We start from the raw sequence: 16,128 nt of genomic DNA on the forward strand, positions 1-16,128 counted from the left end.
ACGTAAACCCAGAAAATTGTAGGAATAGGAAATCACAGTTTAAAATACTATCTAATAAAGTTACAAAGGTAACCAAGAGAGGATACCAAATAGTAACATAATAATAGAAATTTGAGATGGGGGAGAGAAAGAGCAAGTGTTGCAAACAAGCTAAATTATCATTTGTCACAGAAGCAAGAGGTCAAGAGATAATGTTCAAAGCTGATAAATGAAGAAATAACTGTTGAAGCACGTTATTTAGAGATATGAAGTTATCACCAGAAAAACAAAATGATAAAAGTAGTTACATCTTGAGGCTAGGAAGTGGGAGGCGGGTAGACTTTAGGTGTTTTGTTTTGTTTTGTTTTGTTTTGTAGTGATGGGAATCAAACTCAGACAAGTGATCCTCCTGCCACATTCCCATCCCCAAGAAGGTTTTATTTTTAACTGTACAAGTCCTTACTATTTGCCTTTTTAAAATTGTGTATGTATGATGCTCTCACTTACATGTGGAAGCTAAAAAGTTGATCTTACTAGGCACCACACCACCTGAGTTGCCTCCCGGTGACTCAGGAGGCTGAGTGAGGCAGGAGGATTCCACATTCAAAGTCAGCCTTAGCAACTCAGCAAGACTTTTAGCAACTTAGTAAGACATTGTTTCAAATAAAAAAAATAAAAAGGATTGGGGATGTGGTTCAGTGGTACAGCATCCCTGGGTTCAACACCCAGTACACCCCCAACAATAATAATAAAAGAAAGAAAAACCAAAATAAAAAAAATTGATCTCACAGAAGTAAAGGACAGAATAATGGTTGCAGACACTGGGGAGGGCACCAGAGGAGAGGGGAATAGAGAGAGAATGATTAATGGGTATAAAGATGCAGGTGGATATGAGGCCTAAGTTCTAATGTTCTATAGGCAGAAGGATAACTATGGTTGACAACAATTAATGGAACATTTCAGATTAGTAGAAAAGAGTTTGAATGTTCCCCACACAAACAAATCATAAATGTTTGAAGTGATAGATGTACTAATTAACCTCATCTGATCATTAAATATTGTATACATGTATACTGTGCCCATATATACATACAACTACCATGTGTCAATTAAAAATAAAAATGCATTTTAAAAAAATTATGCATATGTGTTGCTTTTTTTTTTTTTTTTTTAGTACCAGGGATTGAACCCAGGGTTGCTTAACCACTGAGCCATATCCCCAGCCCTTTTTGTTTTTTGAGAGAGGGTCTCACTGAGTTAAGTTACTTAGGGCCTCACTAAACTGGCCTCAAACTTGTGATTCTCCTACCTCAGCCTCTCAAAACACTACGATTATAGGCATGTGACACCTTGTGTGTGTGTGTCTGTGTGTCTGTGTGTATGTGTGTGAGACAGAGAGAGAGACAGACAGACAGAGACAGACAGACAGAAATGAGGTCTTATTATGTTATCTATGCTGCTCTTGAATGTGTGGGCTCAAGTGATCATCCTGCTTCAACCTTCCAAGTAGCTGAGACTAGTGCAGTGATTTTATTTAATTTCTAAAAACAAGTCCTTTCGGGGGGGCTGTGGTTGTGGCTCAGTGGTAGAGTGCTCACCTAGCACATGTGAGGCCCTGGATTCAATCCTCAGCACCACATAAAAATAAATAAAATAAAGGTATTGTGTCCAATTACAACTAAAAAATAATTTTTAAAAAAGTACCTATGTGGTACTTTAAGAAAAAACAAGTATCCTACACTATACATAAGAAATATAAAGGGGATGATTCTGGACGACCAGAGGTCCTGTTCTCCAAGCTTTGCTTCTTTTTAAAGCAGAAGCAAGAGAGGTAGGTAAGGGATGACCCACTGATAACGACTTCTTTAGCTCCTACAACCATCCATGGAGGTACCTCCTCAGCTGACACAGCCTGCACCACCCTCTGGTCCTCTTTAAATCTCACCATCCCCAATCCAACCTCTTCAGCCTTCCATTCATTCAACTATTTACACCTATTAGTTATTTATACCTGCTTGAGTCACAAAGGATTTGAAGTTGCTCACTCCAAGAACACACATAAGGACAGAATGTAGAAATGAACTACAAAATAAGATCTCAGAAACAGAGATCAACAAAGATGCTAGAGCTGTACTTCAAATTAACTGGTGGTAGAGGCAAAAAGCAAGATACAATGAAATGTGACAGCCTCATATTAGGAAAGAGGAAATAAACCAGGTTTCAGAGGAAGGAAACTTTGCCTCACACTGGATTCTTCAAGTCATTGTCCATGAGAGATTTCATGTAAGAGAAGGAAAACAGATATTTATTAAACACGTGTAAATAACAGGGAATGCCATTCAAATTGTTTTGGTTCATCTTAAGAGATGGGCATTGTTATCCCATTTTATAGATGAGAAAACAAAAACTCAGAAAAGGTAAAATGATTTTGCTGAGGGCATGCAGCAGATTGGGGTAGAATCTAGATTAAATCCAAGTCTGTGTAAAAAGCTCATTATTTGTGCATCATACCACAGGGCCCCAAAACAAAGACAGCTAGGCCAGAGATTCCCTGCCCAAGGCTATGGGGACACACTAATAATCCATGCAGTCTCTCTTCCTTTATGAAAACAGAAAGAGGGGGACAAGCTTGGGTCTGGGTCTAGAAATTGCCCCTGAGTTGCCTCAGTTACATCTAAATGAGCTACCTAAGGGAGAAATCAGCAGAAAGAAGGCCAGGCCTGGGCTGGGTGGGACAAGAGAACCCTGGGTTCATGCCCTAGCTCTGAATCCAGCAGCTGTGATTTCTAAAGATACAGAACAGAGAAAAGGGTCTGTGTGCCATCTAAGCTAGAGCCCCTTTATGCAATGCCTTCCCTTCATCACCTCCTTTCCAACAAGTCACCCAACCTTGTTGGAGTTCTGGTTTTGTCACGTGTACAACACAAAAATAATGATCCCCGACACCTTCATAAGATTTCAAGGCAGGAAATAGCACATTTAAGGAAAGATGCTTTGAATACTGGCATTAGTACTAGAGCAATTCTTCCATTCAGAGCTCTCACACCTTGTACGGCCTTACACAAGTGCTTTCTCTCCCCGGGCCTCAGTCTTCTCACCTGTAAAAACGAATGCCTTGAGCTGTAGGATTTTTCAGGACCCTTCCACCTTGAAGTTTCTTGACTCCGATGCTGGTATCATTATAACCCTGATGCTCCTCTGAGCACCTGCAGTGGCCTGTGCTTCCCTCCATCACAGCACTTGTCAGTATGTTGCCATCATCCGTCTTCCCCCATGGTGATCTGTACTGCCACTGCCAAGCGTCTTATTGTCTCTCATGTCTCATCTAGACTGTTGCACCAGCCTCCTCACTGCATGTCCTCCAATTTTTCTTCCAATCTGCCCTCCATGGGCAATCTCTTCAAAACATGACTATCCATGTGCCCCCTCCCTGTCATGTACAATGGATATACCTCCTTCCAGCTTAAATCCCCATGCTGGCTTCCGGTTTCCAACAGCATAAACCTCCTGATGCTGTTCTTCAAGGATCCTCGTGATCCAGGCTGGCCAGCTCTCCAGGCTCCTCTCCAACCCCACCTGCCTCCCAGGTGCTTCTCAAATTTGTACTAAACAGACAAAAGTGCTTCTTCCTCCAATACATACCCTATAAATTTACCTTACCTCTCTCCCCTTTTTCTTTCCTTTTTTTTTTTTTCAGGCACTGGGGATTGAACCCAGGGGTACTCTACCACTGAGCTACATCCAAGCCCTTTTTATTTCATCTTGAGACAGGGTCTCATTATGTTGCCCAGACTGGCCTTAAACTTGCAATCCTCCTGCCTCAGCCTCCCAAGCCACTGTTATTACAGGCATATGCCACCTACAGTGCCCAGCATTCACCCTCCCTTTTGACCCCAGCACACTGTATCTCTTCACCTAGCCAATTTGTAGTTATCCTCTGATCCTTAGCTCCAAGAAACCTTCCCCTCACAATCTGGGTAGATGTCCTTCCTATGGGCAACTTTGGCCCCCTGAGTTCCCCAAGCATAGCATACTGCACTCCACATTGCAATTGTGTTTCCACAACCATCTTCTCCACCCAACAATGAGTGCTCTGAGGCCAGGAACTATATAATACAAATCACAGAACTCTCTGCCTGCGAGGGTACAAGACACAGCATGATACTCACTGCACTGACCTCTTTCTCAGAAATGTGGTGAGCTCCCACTTGGCTTGTCCTTTCTGCCCTCCCTTTACACAGAGCTTTGTGAAGTTACCATTAATAATAATGCTTAATGCTGAGGAAACACATACTATGTGCTGAGCACTTCAACTATGTCATCTTATTTAATTCTGACAATAATGATGAAACCAGGCACAGTAGCATACACCTGTAATCTTAGGGAATTGGGAGGCTAAGGAAGGAGGATCACAAGTTTTATGTCAGCCTCTATAACTTAGTATATATGCTGTCTCAAAATAAGAATTAAAATAAAAGGGCTGGCGATGTAGTTCAGTGATAAAGGACCCCTGGGTTCAATCCCCAGTACTAGGGGAAAAAAATAACCATGATGAGATGGATTGTTTGTGAAGTGGCTAGCATATCAGACATGCAGTTGTGTGAGATGCCTCCCTGTTTTATAAGGAAATTTGGGGTAAGTAAAAGTTAGTACTTTTCATACAGATATAATGACAATAATTCTAAAGTGAGAAAAGCATTGCTTTGATCCAGATAAGTATGGTACACTGTATCCTAGGATCCATTAAAAAATCATAAGGCCTACACAAGTAGTCATATTACCCCTTTCAAAAGGTATAAAAATCCCATAGCTCCACTGGACGTGGTGGTGCACACCTGTAATTCCAGTGACTTGGGAGGCTGAGGCAGAAAGATCACAAGTTTGAGGACAGGCTAGATAATTTATCTCAAAATAAAATAAAATAAAAGGGCTGTGGATGTAGTTCAGTGATAGAGCACCCCTGGGTTCAATCCCCAGTACCAAAAAAGAAAAAAAAAAAACCCATAGCTCCAATATAATTACTGTCAATTAATAATAAACTGTTCCGTTTTTTAAAAAAAAAACATATAGCTCCAAGGAAATGCACGTGGTATTAGTGAAATGGTACCTCTTATGTGATAGGAGCGATAAATTTACAGCTCAGATGTTACACAAACAATTGTGATGGGCTGTGTAGCTCTGGCTTGTCATCTTTGTTTTGAAAAGGATGTGATGCGGAGGTCTTCTTGTTGTTGTTTTATTTGCTATGCTCCGCCTCTAGGGGGCAGGGCAGCTCCATCTAATATTTTTCTATCCTCAGCCTTCAGCTTTCCAGACTGATCAGGACCCTGACAAGTATGAGAAGCAGCCAGGAAAGTTTCTGATACATTTTTATGGTGGTGGGTAGGGGCAACATTAATATTACATATCAAAAAAATACACTAGAATCTTTGTTTCCTACTGGAAAAAAGTGAGGTTCCGAAAGTGATGTGATGCCTAGAGTCACAAGAAGTCCTCCCTCCAGGGCACCACACTTTATCTGAACACTAAGATTCCAGGGAGCTTAAGTATTAAGCACTTGGGAATGAATTGCCCCATGTAAATGCTTTCAACTTGGATGCTTGGAGCTTGGATGCTTGGAGACAGACTAAATACCACGGTGAAGTTAGGGTTGCCAGCAAATCATCTTGCCCTAAAAAGTTCCCCCAAGGGAGGAAATAAGTCATTTATTCATCACTCTTCCCCATGACCAATGTTTATTATCCTTCCAGGGAGTACAGCAGGAAATGAGCCAGAGGGTTCAGGTCTTATTCCCACCCCAAGACACTGTGGCTAGCCCAGGACCTGAGCTTGGTAAAGATTCAATGGAGCCAGGCACGGTAGCACATGCCTGTAATCTCAGCAACTCAGGAGGCTGAAGCAGGAGGATCTCAAGTTCAAAGCCAGCCTCAGCCACTTAGCGAGGCCCTGAGCAACTAAGCAAGATCCTGTTTCTAAATTAAAAAGTAAAAAGGGCTGGGGATGTGGCTCAGTGGTTAAGCACCCCTGGGTTTAATATACCCAGTACTAAAAAATAAATAAAATTTTTAAAAAGATTCAACAGATATGGGGGTGGGGGGCACACTGGTAATTCAATGATAGAGCACTTGCCTAGCTTGCGTAAGGCCCTGGGTTCAATCCCTAGCACTGCAAGAAAAATAAATATGATGTATAAATTAGCAACTTCTCATTGGGCTGGGTGACTGCACACAGGTCCTAGGTGAGCCTCTATCCTCTATTCAGAAAAGAAGATTTTACATCAAAAGTCAAGACCATGGCAAGACACAGCCATAGCATGGTAGAGAGAGATAACAATGAGCATATTGGCCTGTATGTCACTAAAGGCTCATCCAACTCTGCTTCTCTGTCACTCTATGAATTGGGAGACTGGTGGGTATGAGAAGCAGAGAGAACAAAGGCCAGATGACTTCAGAGTGCATGAGGAAAAAACACCAAAAAGCCAGTATAATTCTGAAGTTGTCATTTCTCTCAAAGGGAGTTCCAGAAGAGAGAAAAAAATGAGGTACCCTTGGCATTAGTTCACCAGGACTTAATGAGTCATTCATTTGTCTAGTCAGCTTTGATTGAACAGCTACTATGTTCTATGCTGTGCTGTGTATTTCCAAGCTTTTTCATTCCTTCACTCATGCCCCCAGTACCTAATACATACAACATACATATGACACACAATATACACTCAATATATGTCAGTTAAATATGAATCCTTTGGGACGCTCTCAGTCTACTGGAGGAGACACAAGATGTAAACAACCATTAAGGTATAAAAAGGGGCAGACTGTTCCTTAAAACTGTTGGGGATAAACTGAACATCCTTAGGGACTATCAAATAAACATGGGAGAGGTGACAGCTAAGTTCAGTTCAGGAACCAGACAGAGCAGTCTGAGAGAAGGGAATAGCATAATCCAAGATCCAAAGGCTATCAAAAGGCCTGGGTGGGCTAATGACAGGGCACACCAGCCAGGGTGGCTGGAGCATATTCTGTCAGAAAGAGACTACAAAAAAGATGAGAAATGGAAGTTGGGGTCAGATCCCTAAGAAGACCATGGACTACAGGTGAAGGAATTTGCAGGCCAGAGAGTGGAAATATTGAAGCCAGAGCAAGATCTATTAAGAGATTATGGCAGGGGCTGGGGTTGTGGCTCAGTGGTAGAGCACTTGCCTAGCATGTGTGAGGCACTGGGTTCAATTCTCAGCACCACATATAAATAAATAAAATAAAGACACATTGACAACGAGAGAGAGAGAGAGAGAGAGAGAGAGAGAGAGAGAGAGAGAGAGAGAGAGAGAGGAACACTATGGCAAAGATGAGGAGGTGATTATGAGTGGGAACTTGCCTTGCTTCAAGCAGTAGTCCTGGGTACTCTGTAGGGGAAAACCAGAGCCTCATTTGGAGTGGATCTGATGTCCTTAAACCCAACCTGCAGGAGGGGAAAAGTATTCTACAGAAATGGGAACCTGACAGTTCCAGGCCCTATCCAGCTGTGCAACCTCCGGCAGGTCACTGCCCCCATCTGATCCTCACTTCCTCATCTGAAAAATGAGGCTGATAGCATCCACCTGACAGGGATTCTATGTGAAAATAAGACAAGAAGTAGTACTGCCTTATGGGTAAGAACTCCATGAACCCTGGATCCCCACCACCTGGGCTCCTTCAGGCTCCCATTTAGCTCCTTCACAGTTCTGTCACTTATTTATTAACTGATCTTGGGTATGCCAGCCAACCTTTCTGAGCCTCAGTTTTCTCATCTGTAAAATGGAGTTAATAACAATTTCTACATGAAAGGTTTGACATGAAGACAAAATAAATTACTACATGGAAAGTGTTTAAAACAAACAGGACCTGGCACACAGTAAGTACAGTAGAAAATGTTAGCTATTATTATATAAAACCACATAGTATAGTACCTGTCATACAGAAGGCTGAGACTCATTCAGTACCTGTGTGGCCTCTTCGCCATGCTCCAGGCATTTACTATGCTCCCAGCAAACCCAGAGGCCATGGTAGGCAGGATAACAGAGGAAGAAAAGGTAGAAAGCAGGTGGCAAGCCTGAGTCTGGTGTCTTCCTCACAATCCCCCCCCCCCGTCGGATACCAGGTACCACCCACCCTTCTTCAGAGCCCCTTTCCCCACTGCCTAGGTCCTTGGCTTGGCCTTCCCTGATTCCTCCATCTTTGAGAAATTCCATTCCTCACCACCTTTGCTACTCATTTGGTCCTGAGCCCCATCTCTATGGCATGAACTGGGCCTGCAGACTTGTTTCCCTGGCCAATGAGAGAGGGGCTCTTCAAGCGCCATAAGCATGGTGGTTTTTGCTCAGCCTGGTGGCCCCTCCTGTTCTGTGCATACAGCCAAGAAATATTTGTGGATGACAACTCCATTCTTGCCCCAGATCTAGACAGAAAAGCAAGACTCCTCTAATTCTCATTAAACTCAACATTATCATTTCCTCCCACACGAGCATGATGCTCATAACACAGTGTGTGGGGGGGATATAAATGGTTTTCCCTGTTAGGGGGTGGGAGAAGCCCCCCTGAGAAAAGAACCCAAGACCCCAAAGGAGACAGGCTTCTCCAGAGCCTCTCCTTGGGCTGTCTCTCTCCCTTGCTTCCTCTCAGTTGCCTCAGTCCCTGCAGGGAGCACACCAGCACCCCACTGCCTGCGGAGGACAGCCTGGCAGCCAAACAGTAGACCACGCATTGCCCTGGCTGTCAAGAACACCAGGTTGGTCCCTCCGGCTGCTGTCCCCAAATGTGAGCCAGCTTGTGAGGTGGGTGGGGACAAGAGGATGGAGAGTTACCACCATACCAGCTACAGCCTACCGCCACCTACAGCAGAGCCAGAGCTGGGCCCATGCAAAAAGCGTGGGAAACACAGCTCTCTTCAGCGTGGGGTACTCCACAGTGGCCCCCTCAGAAGGGGCCCTGAGCATTCCTGTAAATCATTCCAGGTGCCAGAACTGCAGGGGGCCAGGCCAGATCAACAAGGAAAGCTGAGCTCTTCTCTGATAGTGGCAGGATGGTGGAGTGGGGGTGACAATTCCAGGTAAAAAGATCTGAGCATTAGTTAAGACCAACAACTACTAGACAAATCAACAAAACCCTCACAAACAGAGGACCAGAGACCAGAAGGATGCAGGGACTCATCTAGCTCTATACTGCACTAGGAAGGCCACACCCAGAGCACAGCAGAAGGGATACTGGCATCCTGGAACCTGTCCAGAAGTGACAGTGTGGGAGGATGTGGGAGTCCTGGATGGCTGATATGGATGGTGACGGGAATGACAGCTGATGTCCAATGCAGGGAAATGAAAGTCCACAGGATCGGGAGTCTGTCTTATTAGTAGCATGACCTCAGTGGGCTTTGCTTCTCGAAGCCCTCAGTTTCTTCTGCTATAACATGTGGATTGCGGTGACAAATGCCCAGGGTCATTGGGAGGGCTAAAGAAAATCCCTAGGCAGAGTGGCCCCCAACAAGCTGCAGCTTGGCCCAAGGCCCCGTTCTCCCCTCTTCATCCAGCAGAGGGAGCCCGGGGACCAGGAGCGCCCAGCTCTGCCTGTCCTCCCCCAATGCTGCAGCCTCTGCTGCTGAACTCCCACCCTGCCTGCCCGCGCTTCCAGCAGCAGCCTTCTCACCCACTCCTTACAAACCCAAAAAGGCCTAGCAGGGGAGTCACTTAACAGCAGCAGCAGTGGCACCAATGGCTACTGCACTGCCAGGTACTCCTAATGCCTTGCTGGGAGGAGAGTAGAAGAGGGAAACAATATTCCTTCCTCCCTGTCAACTCCCCCACTCATCCCAGACTCATCTCCTCCAACTCAAACCTTGCAGATACCTAAGGCTCTTTTAGCCTCTCCCAGTTCAGTATCTACCTGTCCAGGACCCAAGGCCAAGACACTCCCAGGGGTTGGAGAACACTCATGAACAAATAATGTGCCTTGGAGACAGACACACTTGGGTTCTAGTCCCAGCTCCATTAGCAACTAGTAGCATAACCTTGAACAAGGTTCCTTCACATTGCAGCCTCAGTTTTGCCATCTCTAAAATGGAATTGCTAATAATCACTGCACAAAACTTGTTGTGAAGACTAAAAGAGGTAATCAAGGATGCGTGAATAGTTAATATGTGGTTAGGAGAGAAATTCAAAGTATGATCTAAATCCCTTTATTAATCCAGTAGGAAATGTGAAACAAGGATATGCAATGAGTGACCTGGAAGGTACACAAAAAGATGGAACAAGAGGCAAGCCCTCAAGGATGCCACAAGAGCAAATGGGCTTCCAGCCAACCAAGAGATTCAGACCTGTGTCTGCAGGATAGAGAATGTGAGGGCAATGGAATACTGGAATTGAGGAAGACCCAGATCATTTCACTGGGCTTTATACCCCATTTGGGTCTTATACTTTCTCCAGCTCTCCTGGATCCCCACCAGGCCTCTGCTGGACATGTACAGCCAGCTGCCACCCCCACGCCTTGAGGCAATCTACTGCATCACCAGTGGCCAGGTTGTAAAGTTCTTCCTGATTTTATCTCAAATGTCCCCACTGTTCCTGCTTCTGCTCCCTGGAACCATACATAATGAAGCTGCTCCCTCTGTCACAAGCCTGCCCCCTCTAGAAAAGTCTTCTGCAGTCAGATTCCAGGACCACAATGCCCCCACCCAACCATAGCCCTCTCCTAAACAGGCCCTGATCTCCCTGCATCTCTCTTCCAGTGTGGTGCCCCATGGTGTACATGGTCAGTCCTCTGCAACTGGGCTCCCAGTAGCTCTGCCTGGGCAGGCAAGCCTATTCCCCTGGCCCCCAGACTACCCTGGAGCAGTCTACACCAAGACTCAGCTGAGGGTGCGCTGCAGTGGAGCCCAGCCGAGCCCTCACGCTGCAGCTGCTGCTCCTGGGGCCCAGCCATCTCAACCCAGCACCCCAGCCTGCTGCCTCACCACGGGGGAGTTGCAGAGAGCTGTCTCCCAGCAGATTTCCTGAGGCAGAAGGCTTCCCCACCCCCAGCCCAGCCTCCAAGAGACACTCCACTGGTTGTGGCACATGGTAGGACCAGCTGAGCAGTGAGAGGAGGGGGAAGCCTGTCCATTCGCTAGAGGACTTCAGGCTTGCTCTGTAGTGTGGCTGGATTAGTCAGAGAACCATGGAATCTAAGCTGGAGGGGTCCTTAAAAAGCATCCACAGCAGACCTCACCTTTAAAAAAGACATAGGGGAATTGATGAACTGAGAGAAGAAGGGACTCAGTCAAGGTCACAAAGCCAATCTATAGACAGCTATAGCAGAGCTGGAAGGGTAACTCAGGTCTCCTAACTCCCAATTCAGTATTCTTTCCAATACAGCAGAAAAGCAATAAGGGAGACTTTAGGGCATCCCCCTGAGCCTGCATGCCCTTGACTCTCAGCCTGATATGTTTATCCCAACCAGCAAACGATGAGATCTACATGGAAAAAGTGGACCCAGCCCATGTCCCACCAACCCAGAAGATATTGCCAAGGTGTCCCAAATAGACACACAGACCCCAGCACAGGAACTGGAGCCGATCCAACAGAGGGGAAATCTGTAGGCTTCCCTTCCTGGTAGGGCTCTTTAAATGGGTGTTGTTTTTCTTGAAGGGTGGAGAGGGGGTGGACTTTGAGGAACTAGCCAAGGGCCTGGCCTCCATCTTTGCTCCCCCATCTTTGCTCCCCCCCTGGCCAGGATGTGCTGCAGTTCCCCTCAGAGGGATGTCTCAGCTTCCAGCAGCCATTCTGGTCCCCACCTGCCTCTCTGGGAAAGGATGGAGCGGATGCCAGAGACCAACAGGGGAGACAAGATCAGGCGAAAAAAGGAAAAAAAAAGAAAAAAGAAAAAAGAAAAAGAAAAAGAAAAGAAGGGGGTTCCTCTCCCTCGAGGCTCTGAGTTGACACCATCACTGACAATAAAAACCCCAAGCAGCACAGCCAAAATAAATAAATAAATGAAAACCCATCCTCTGGCAAGGATGCAGCTACGGGTTGAAGAAGTGGAGGGGGGGCGGTGATGACTGCTCTAGTCCCTCACTGGCAGCGGTACTGGGAGAAGAGAGATGCCTGCACTCATCTGGCCAACCCAATGTGCCCTGGCCAGGGAAAGGGTGTTGGCTGGACGAGGAGAACCTGGCTTCACCCGGTTGGGACAGGAGAAGAGGACATGGAATCAGACACAGCTTCTTACTTTATCAGCCGGACAAGTTGGAGAGGGAGCTAACAGGGGAAGAGCGGGAAGTGGGGGTACAAACACATTCCTTACTTTCTCTGGAGGGTTGTAGCCGGGCTGGTGCTGGTACTGGTGCTGTGGCCTCCGCCAGCGCCAGGGCTGGAGCTCCTTGATACGCCACGGCTCAGCTGGCCCCGCTCCCGCGGTGGCCGCGGCCCCACGCCCACCGTGGCGGAATAGCCGGCTTCCTTTTCGCGGCCCGGGTGCGCTGGCCCGGCCTCCCGCCCGCCACGCTCGCGACCCAGGGCTGGGTTCTCGTGGTGCAGGTGGCACTGGGCCACGTCGCGCTCACGGGCTGTGTAACCGGTAGTGTCCTGGAGCGGATAGGAGGCGTCCCGCTCCTTGTCCCGATACACAGCCTCCCGGTTCTGGTAGGCGCCGTCCCGGTTCGGGTAGCCCACGTCCCGAGCCGCCTGGTGGAACTGACTCTCCCGCAGCTCGCGGTGGTGGAACTGGGTCTCGCGCAGGTTCTGGTACTGGCTCTCTCGGCCGGGGCTGTCCCGCGCGCTGTGGGGGTCCCGGTGCAGCTCCCCGCGGTGCAGCTGGCTCTCCTCCCTCAGGTCGCGGTTCTCCTGGGTGAGCTGGTCCAGCTGGCCCTCCAGCTCTTCGATGCGCCGCCGCTGGGTCTCCAGCAGCTGCTGCTGGCTTTCTATGATGTTGTTCAGCTCCAGCAGGTACTCCACCGCCCGATTGGGGCTCTCGGATCCCGGGCCGCCGGGGGGCCCCGACCCCGCCTCCATCCTGGCGGCCCAGGGGCAGGGGAAGGGGCAGGAGAGCCCAGTCCCCGCTCGCTCACGGCGCCACCCTCCCCCGGGCCCAGCCGGGGGAGGGGGCCGGCGGGACGCGAGGGCGCGCACCGGGCTTGAGGGCCCGGGGGCCCGGGGGGGCCCGGGAGACAGCGCTGGGGCCGGCGGCACGGGGAGCAGGAGCTGAGGCTGCCGCTGCCGCCGCCGCCGCCGCCACCGCCGCCGCCACCGCCACCGCCACGGCTCGGGAGGACGCGGCCCACGGCGCTCCGCCCGCTGCGGAGTCACTGCGCAGCGCGGCCGCGCGGGACCGCCCCGGCCGCCGGCCCGCCCCCCGCCCCTGCCCCCACCCTGCTCGCCCGGCCCGCCCCCGCGCGCCCCACCTGCAGCCGCCACCCGCACCCGCAGCTGGACCAGCCCCAAGGCACCGGCGCCCGGCCGGGGCCAGCCCCATCACATCCTGCAGGAGAGCTCTTCATTCCACCCACCAGTCCCAGGGTCCTCACTTCACAAATGCAGCCTAAAGAATCTCTCCTTATAACCAGGTTCCAACATCTCTCTGGGGTTCGCCAGGCCCAGGGTCTTCATCCAAGCCATTCTGAAAACACCCATCCCAGGCAGTCCCCAAGTCCAGACAACCGACGGGATTCTCTCCCGTACTGTAGGTCTGCCAGCCCGAAGCAATGTCAGATACCCCATCCTAGACAACCTCTGGACCTCCTATCTCCGGAGACCTCTGTCCAGCCCCCACCATGGATAGTCTCTGGGTCTCCAGTCCTAGTCTGGACCCTCCTCCTATCCCAGTCAGCCCATGTCCCTCCAGCCCAGTCAGTATGAAGCTTCCTCAGTCCCAGGAAACACCTGGAACTCCAACTATACACACACACATCCCAGGCATCCCCTGACTCCAGCCAGCCCCTAAACATTCCATCTAAGCCAGTGCCCAGATTCCCTGTCCTAGCCAACTAGATCTTAGCCAGTCCCTGGGGCTTCAACCAAGGAAGTCCCAGGGTTTTCCATTCCAACAAGCCCTGGGACTCCCCATCAAAGCTAAACTTGGGATCAAAGCTCCATTCATTCAACCCTCTTTTCCTGCTCTCCTTTGGAAATGCTCTCCTCATTCATTCCATCATCTCCATCCAATGAAACTGTACCCATCCCATTCTCCCATCCTTCGAGAATTAACTCAAATGCCACTTTACTGAAGCCAACTCTTATTACCCCAGTAAGAAGTCCCCCCACCATTTGACTTCCCACTACACTTCCTCTGCCCCTCTCTTGTGGCATTTTTGGGACAAATGGAATTTGGCTTTATATCTTCTTCCAGACTGAGCTCCTTACAGCCTTAAACATGTCTTGATTTATCTTTGTGAGGACATTGAGATAAGAGGGGAAAACATGAGTTTTATAGTTAGACAAAACTGGATTTAAATTCCATCTTTTCCTCTCTGAATTCCCATTTCCCTATCAAAACACTTAATTCGCAGAGGTGGTCTTAGAAAAAAAAAACACATTCAAAAACAACTTGCACAGAAAAGAATGAGAGAAATTATTTGCAAATCATATATCTGATAAGGGACTTGTATGTAAACTATGTAAAGAACTCTTACAACAAAAGCCAACCCAATTTTTAAAAATGGGCAAAAGAATTTGAACAGACATTTCTCCAAAGAAGATATACAAATAGGCGATAAGTACATGAAAAGATGCTCAGCATTATTATTCATCAGGCAAATGCAAATCAAAAGCACAATGAGCTTTCTATGATATCCATAAGGCAGTGTTCTGGGTTCCTGTTGTAACTTAAAGGGAAACTTTCCCAATATCCAAAGCTCTTCATGTCCTACACATGAGGAAGAGGATGTCCTTGAGCTTCTTGCATCAGTAACTCACTTCGTTCCACATGGAACAATATATCTACAAAAGGAAAAATGACCACATCTACATCATAAATCAAAAAAGGAGCTGGGAGAAGCTTCTGCCATTGTTACTACTGAAAACTTAATTGATGTCAGTGTTTTCTTCTCTAGAAACACTGGCCAATGGGCTGCATTGAAGCTTGCTACTTCCATTGGCACCACTCCTATTGGTGGGCACTTGGCTTCTGGAACTTTTACTCAACAGATTCAGGCAGCCTTCTGGGAGCCACATCTGCTGGTGCTCACTGATCCCAGGGCTGACTACTAGCCTCTCACAGAGTCCTATGATAACCTGCTTATCATGGCTCCATGTAACACAGATTCTCCCCTGTGCTACATGGACTTTGCCACCCAGCACTGCAAGGGGGCTCACTCAGTGGGTCCAATGTGGTGGATATTGGCCTGGGAAGTTCTGTGCATGTGTGACACCAGCTCCTGTGAATACTCATAGGAGGTCATGCCTGATCTCTACTTCTACAGAGATCATGAGGAAATTGAAAAAGAAAAGCAGGCTGCTGCTGAAAAGGCAAAGACCAAGGCAGGAAGTTCAGGGTCAATGAACTTCTCCAGCTGCTGAGTTTCCTGCTATTCAACCCAAGGTGCAGACTGGTCTGAAGGCATGCAAGTCCCTCTGTGCCTATTCAGTAGTTCTCTCCAATAGCTTGGTGTGCTCAGCCTGCCACTGAAGGAAGACTGGGCTGCAGCTCCCACTTCTCAGACCCCTGACTGGATAGGAACAACCACTGAGTGGTCTAATGGTGTCCTTCTGCAGGCTCTTGAACAGAAAATGGACACAAGGTTAATGGAAAATAAACATAAATTCCTTAAACACATAAAATGAGATTCCATTTCATATGGACTGTGATAGCTAAAACTGAAAGGATAGACAATGGGAAGTGTTAGCAAGCATGTGGAGAAATAGGAATCCTCATTTGTTACAGGCAGGAATGTAAAAACGGTACAGTCACTTTGCAAAGCAGTTTGGCAGTTCCTCAAAATGTTAAACATAGAGTTACACATATGACCCAGCAATTCCACTCCTAGGCATCTCTCCAAGAGAAATGAAAATATACATCGACACAAAAATTTGTACATGAGTGTTCATAGCAACTTTATGAATAATAATAAAAGTGATAGTCAAAAGGTTGAAACAACCAATGTTCAACTGATGAATGGATATGCAAAATGTGGTATGGCCACACAATGGAATAT

General features: G+C 47.8%; 1 protein-coding gene across 4 annotated transcripts in view; it reads right to left on the bottom strand.

The window, feature by feature from the left end:
* IQSEC2 (IQ motif and Sec7 domain ArfGEF 2) overlaps positions 1 to 13,249 on the bottom strand; it is an 83,338-nt gene extending 70,089 nt beyond the window's left edge. For 2 of the 4 annotated variants that reach the window (XM_081276954.1, XM_081276953.1), the window contains exon 1: positions 12,285 to 13,249. In XM_081276954.1, the coding sequence (XP_081133080.1) occupies positions 12,285 to 12,991 (707 nt within the window). In that variant the 5' untranslated portion in view covers positions 12,992 to 13,249. The remainder of the gene's footprint in view (positions 1 to 12,284) is intronic. The other 2 variants (XM_081276957.1, XM_081276958.1) reach the window with 2 other exon arrangements.
* Positions 13,250 to 16,128: the final 2,879 nt, after the last annotated feature.

Source organism: Spermophilus citellus (genome assembly GCF_964194105.1).
Source record: "Spermophilus citellus genome assembly, chromosome: X".
In the NCBI taxonomy this organism is placed as follows: Eukaryota; Metazoa; Chordata; class Mammalia; order Rodentia; family Sciuridae; genus Spermophilus; species Spermophilus citellus.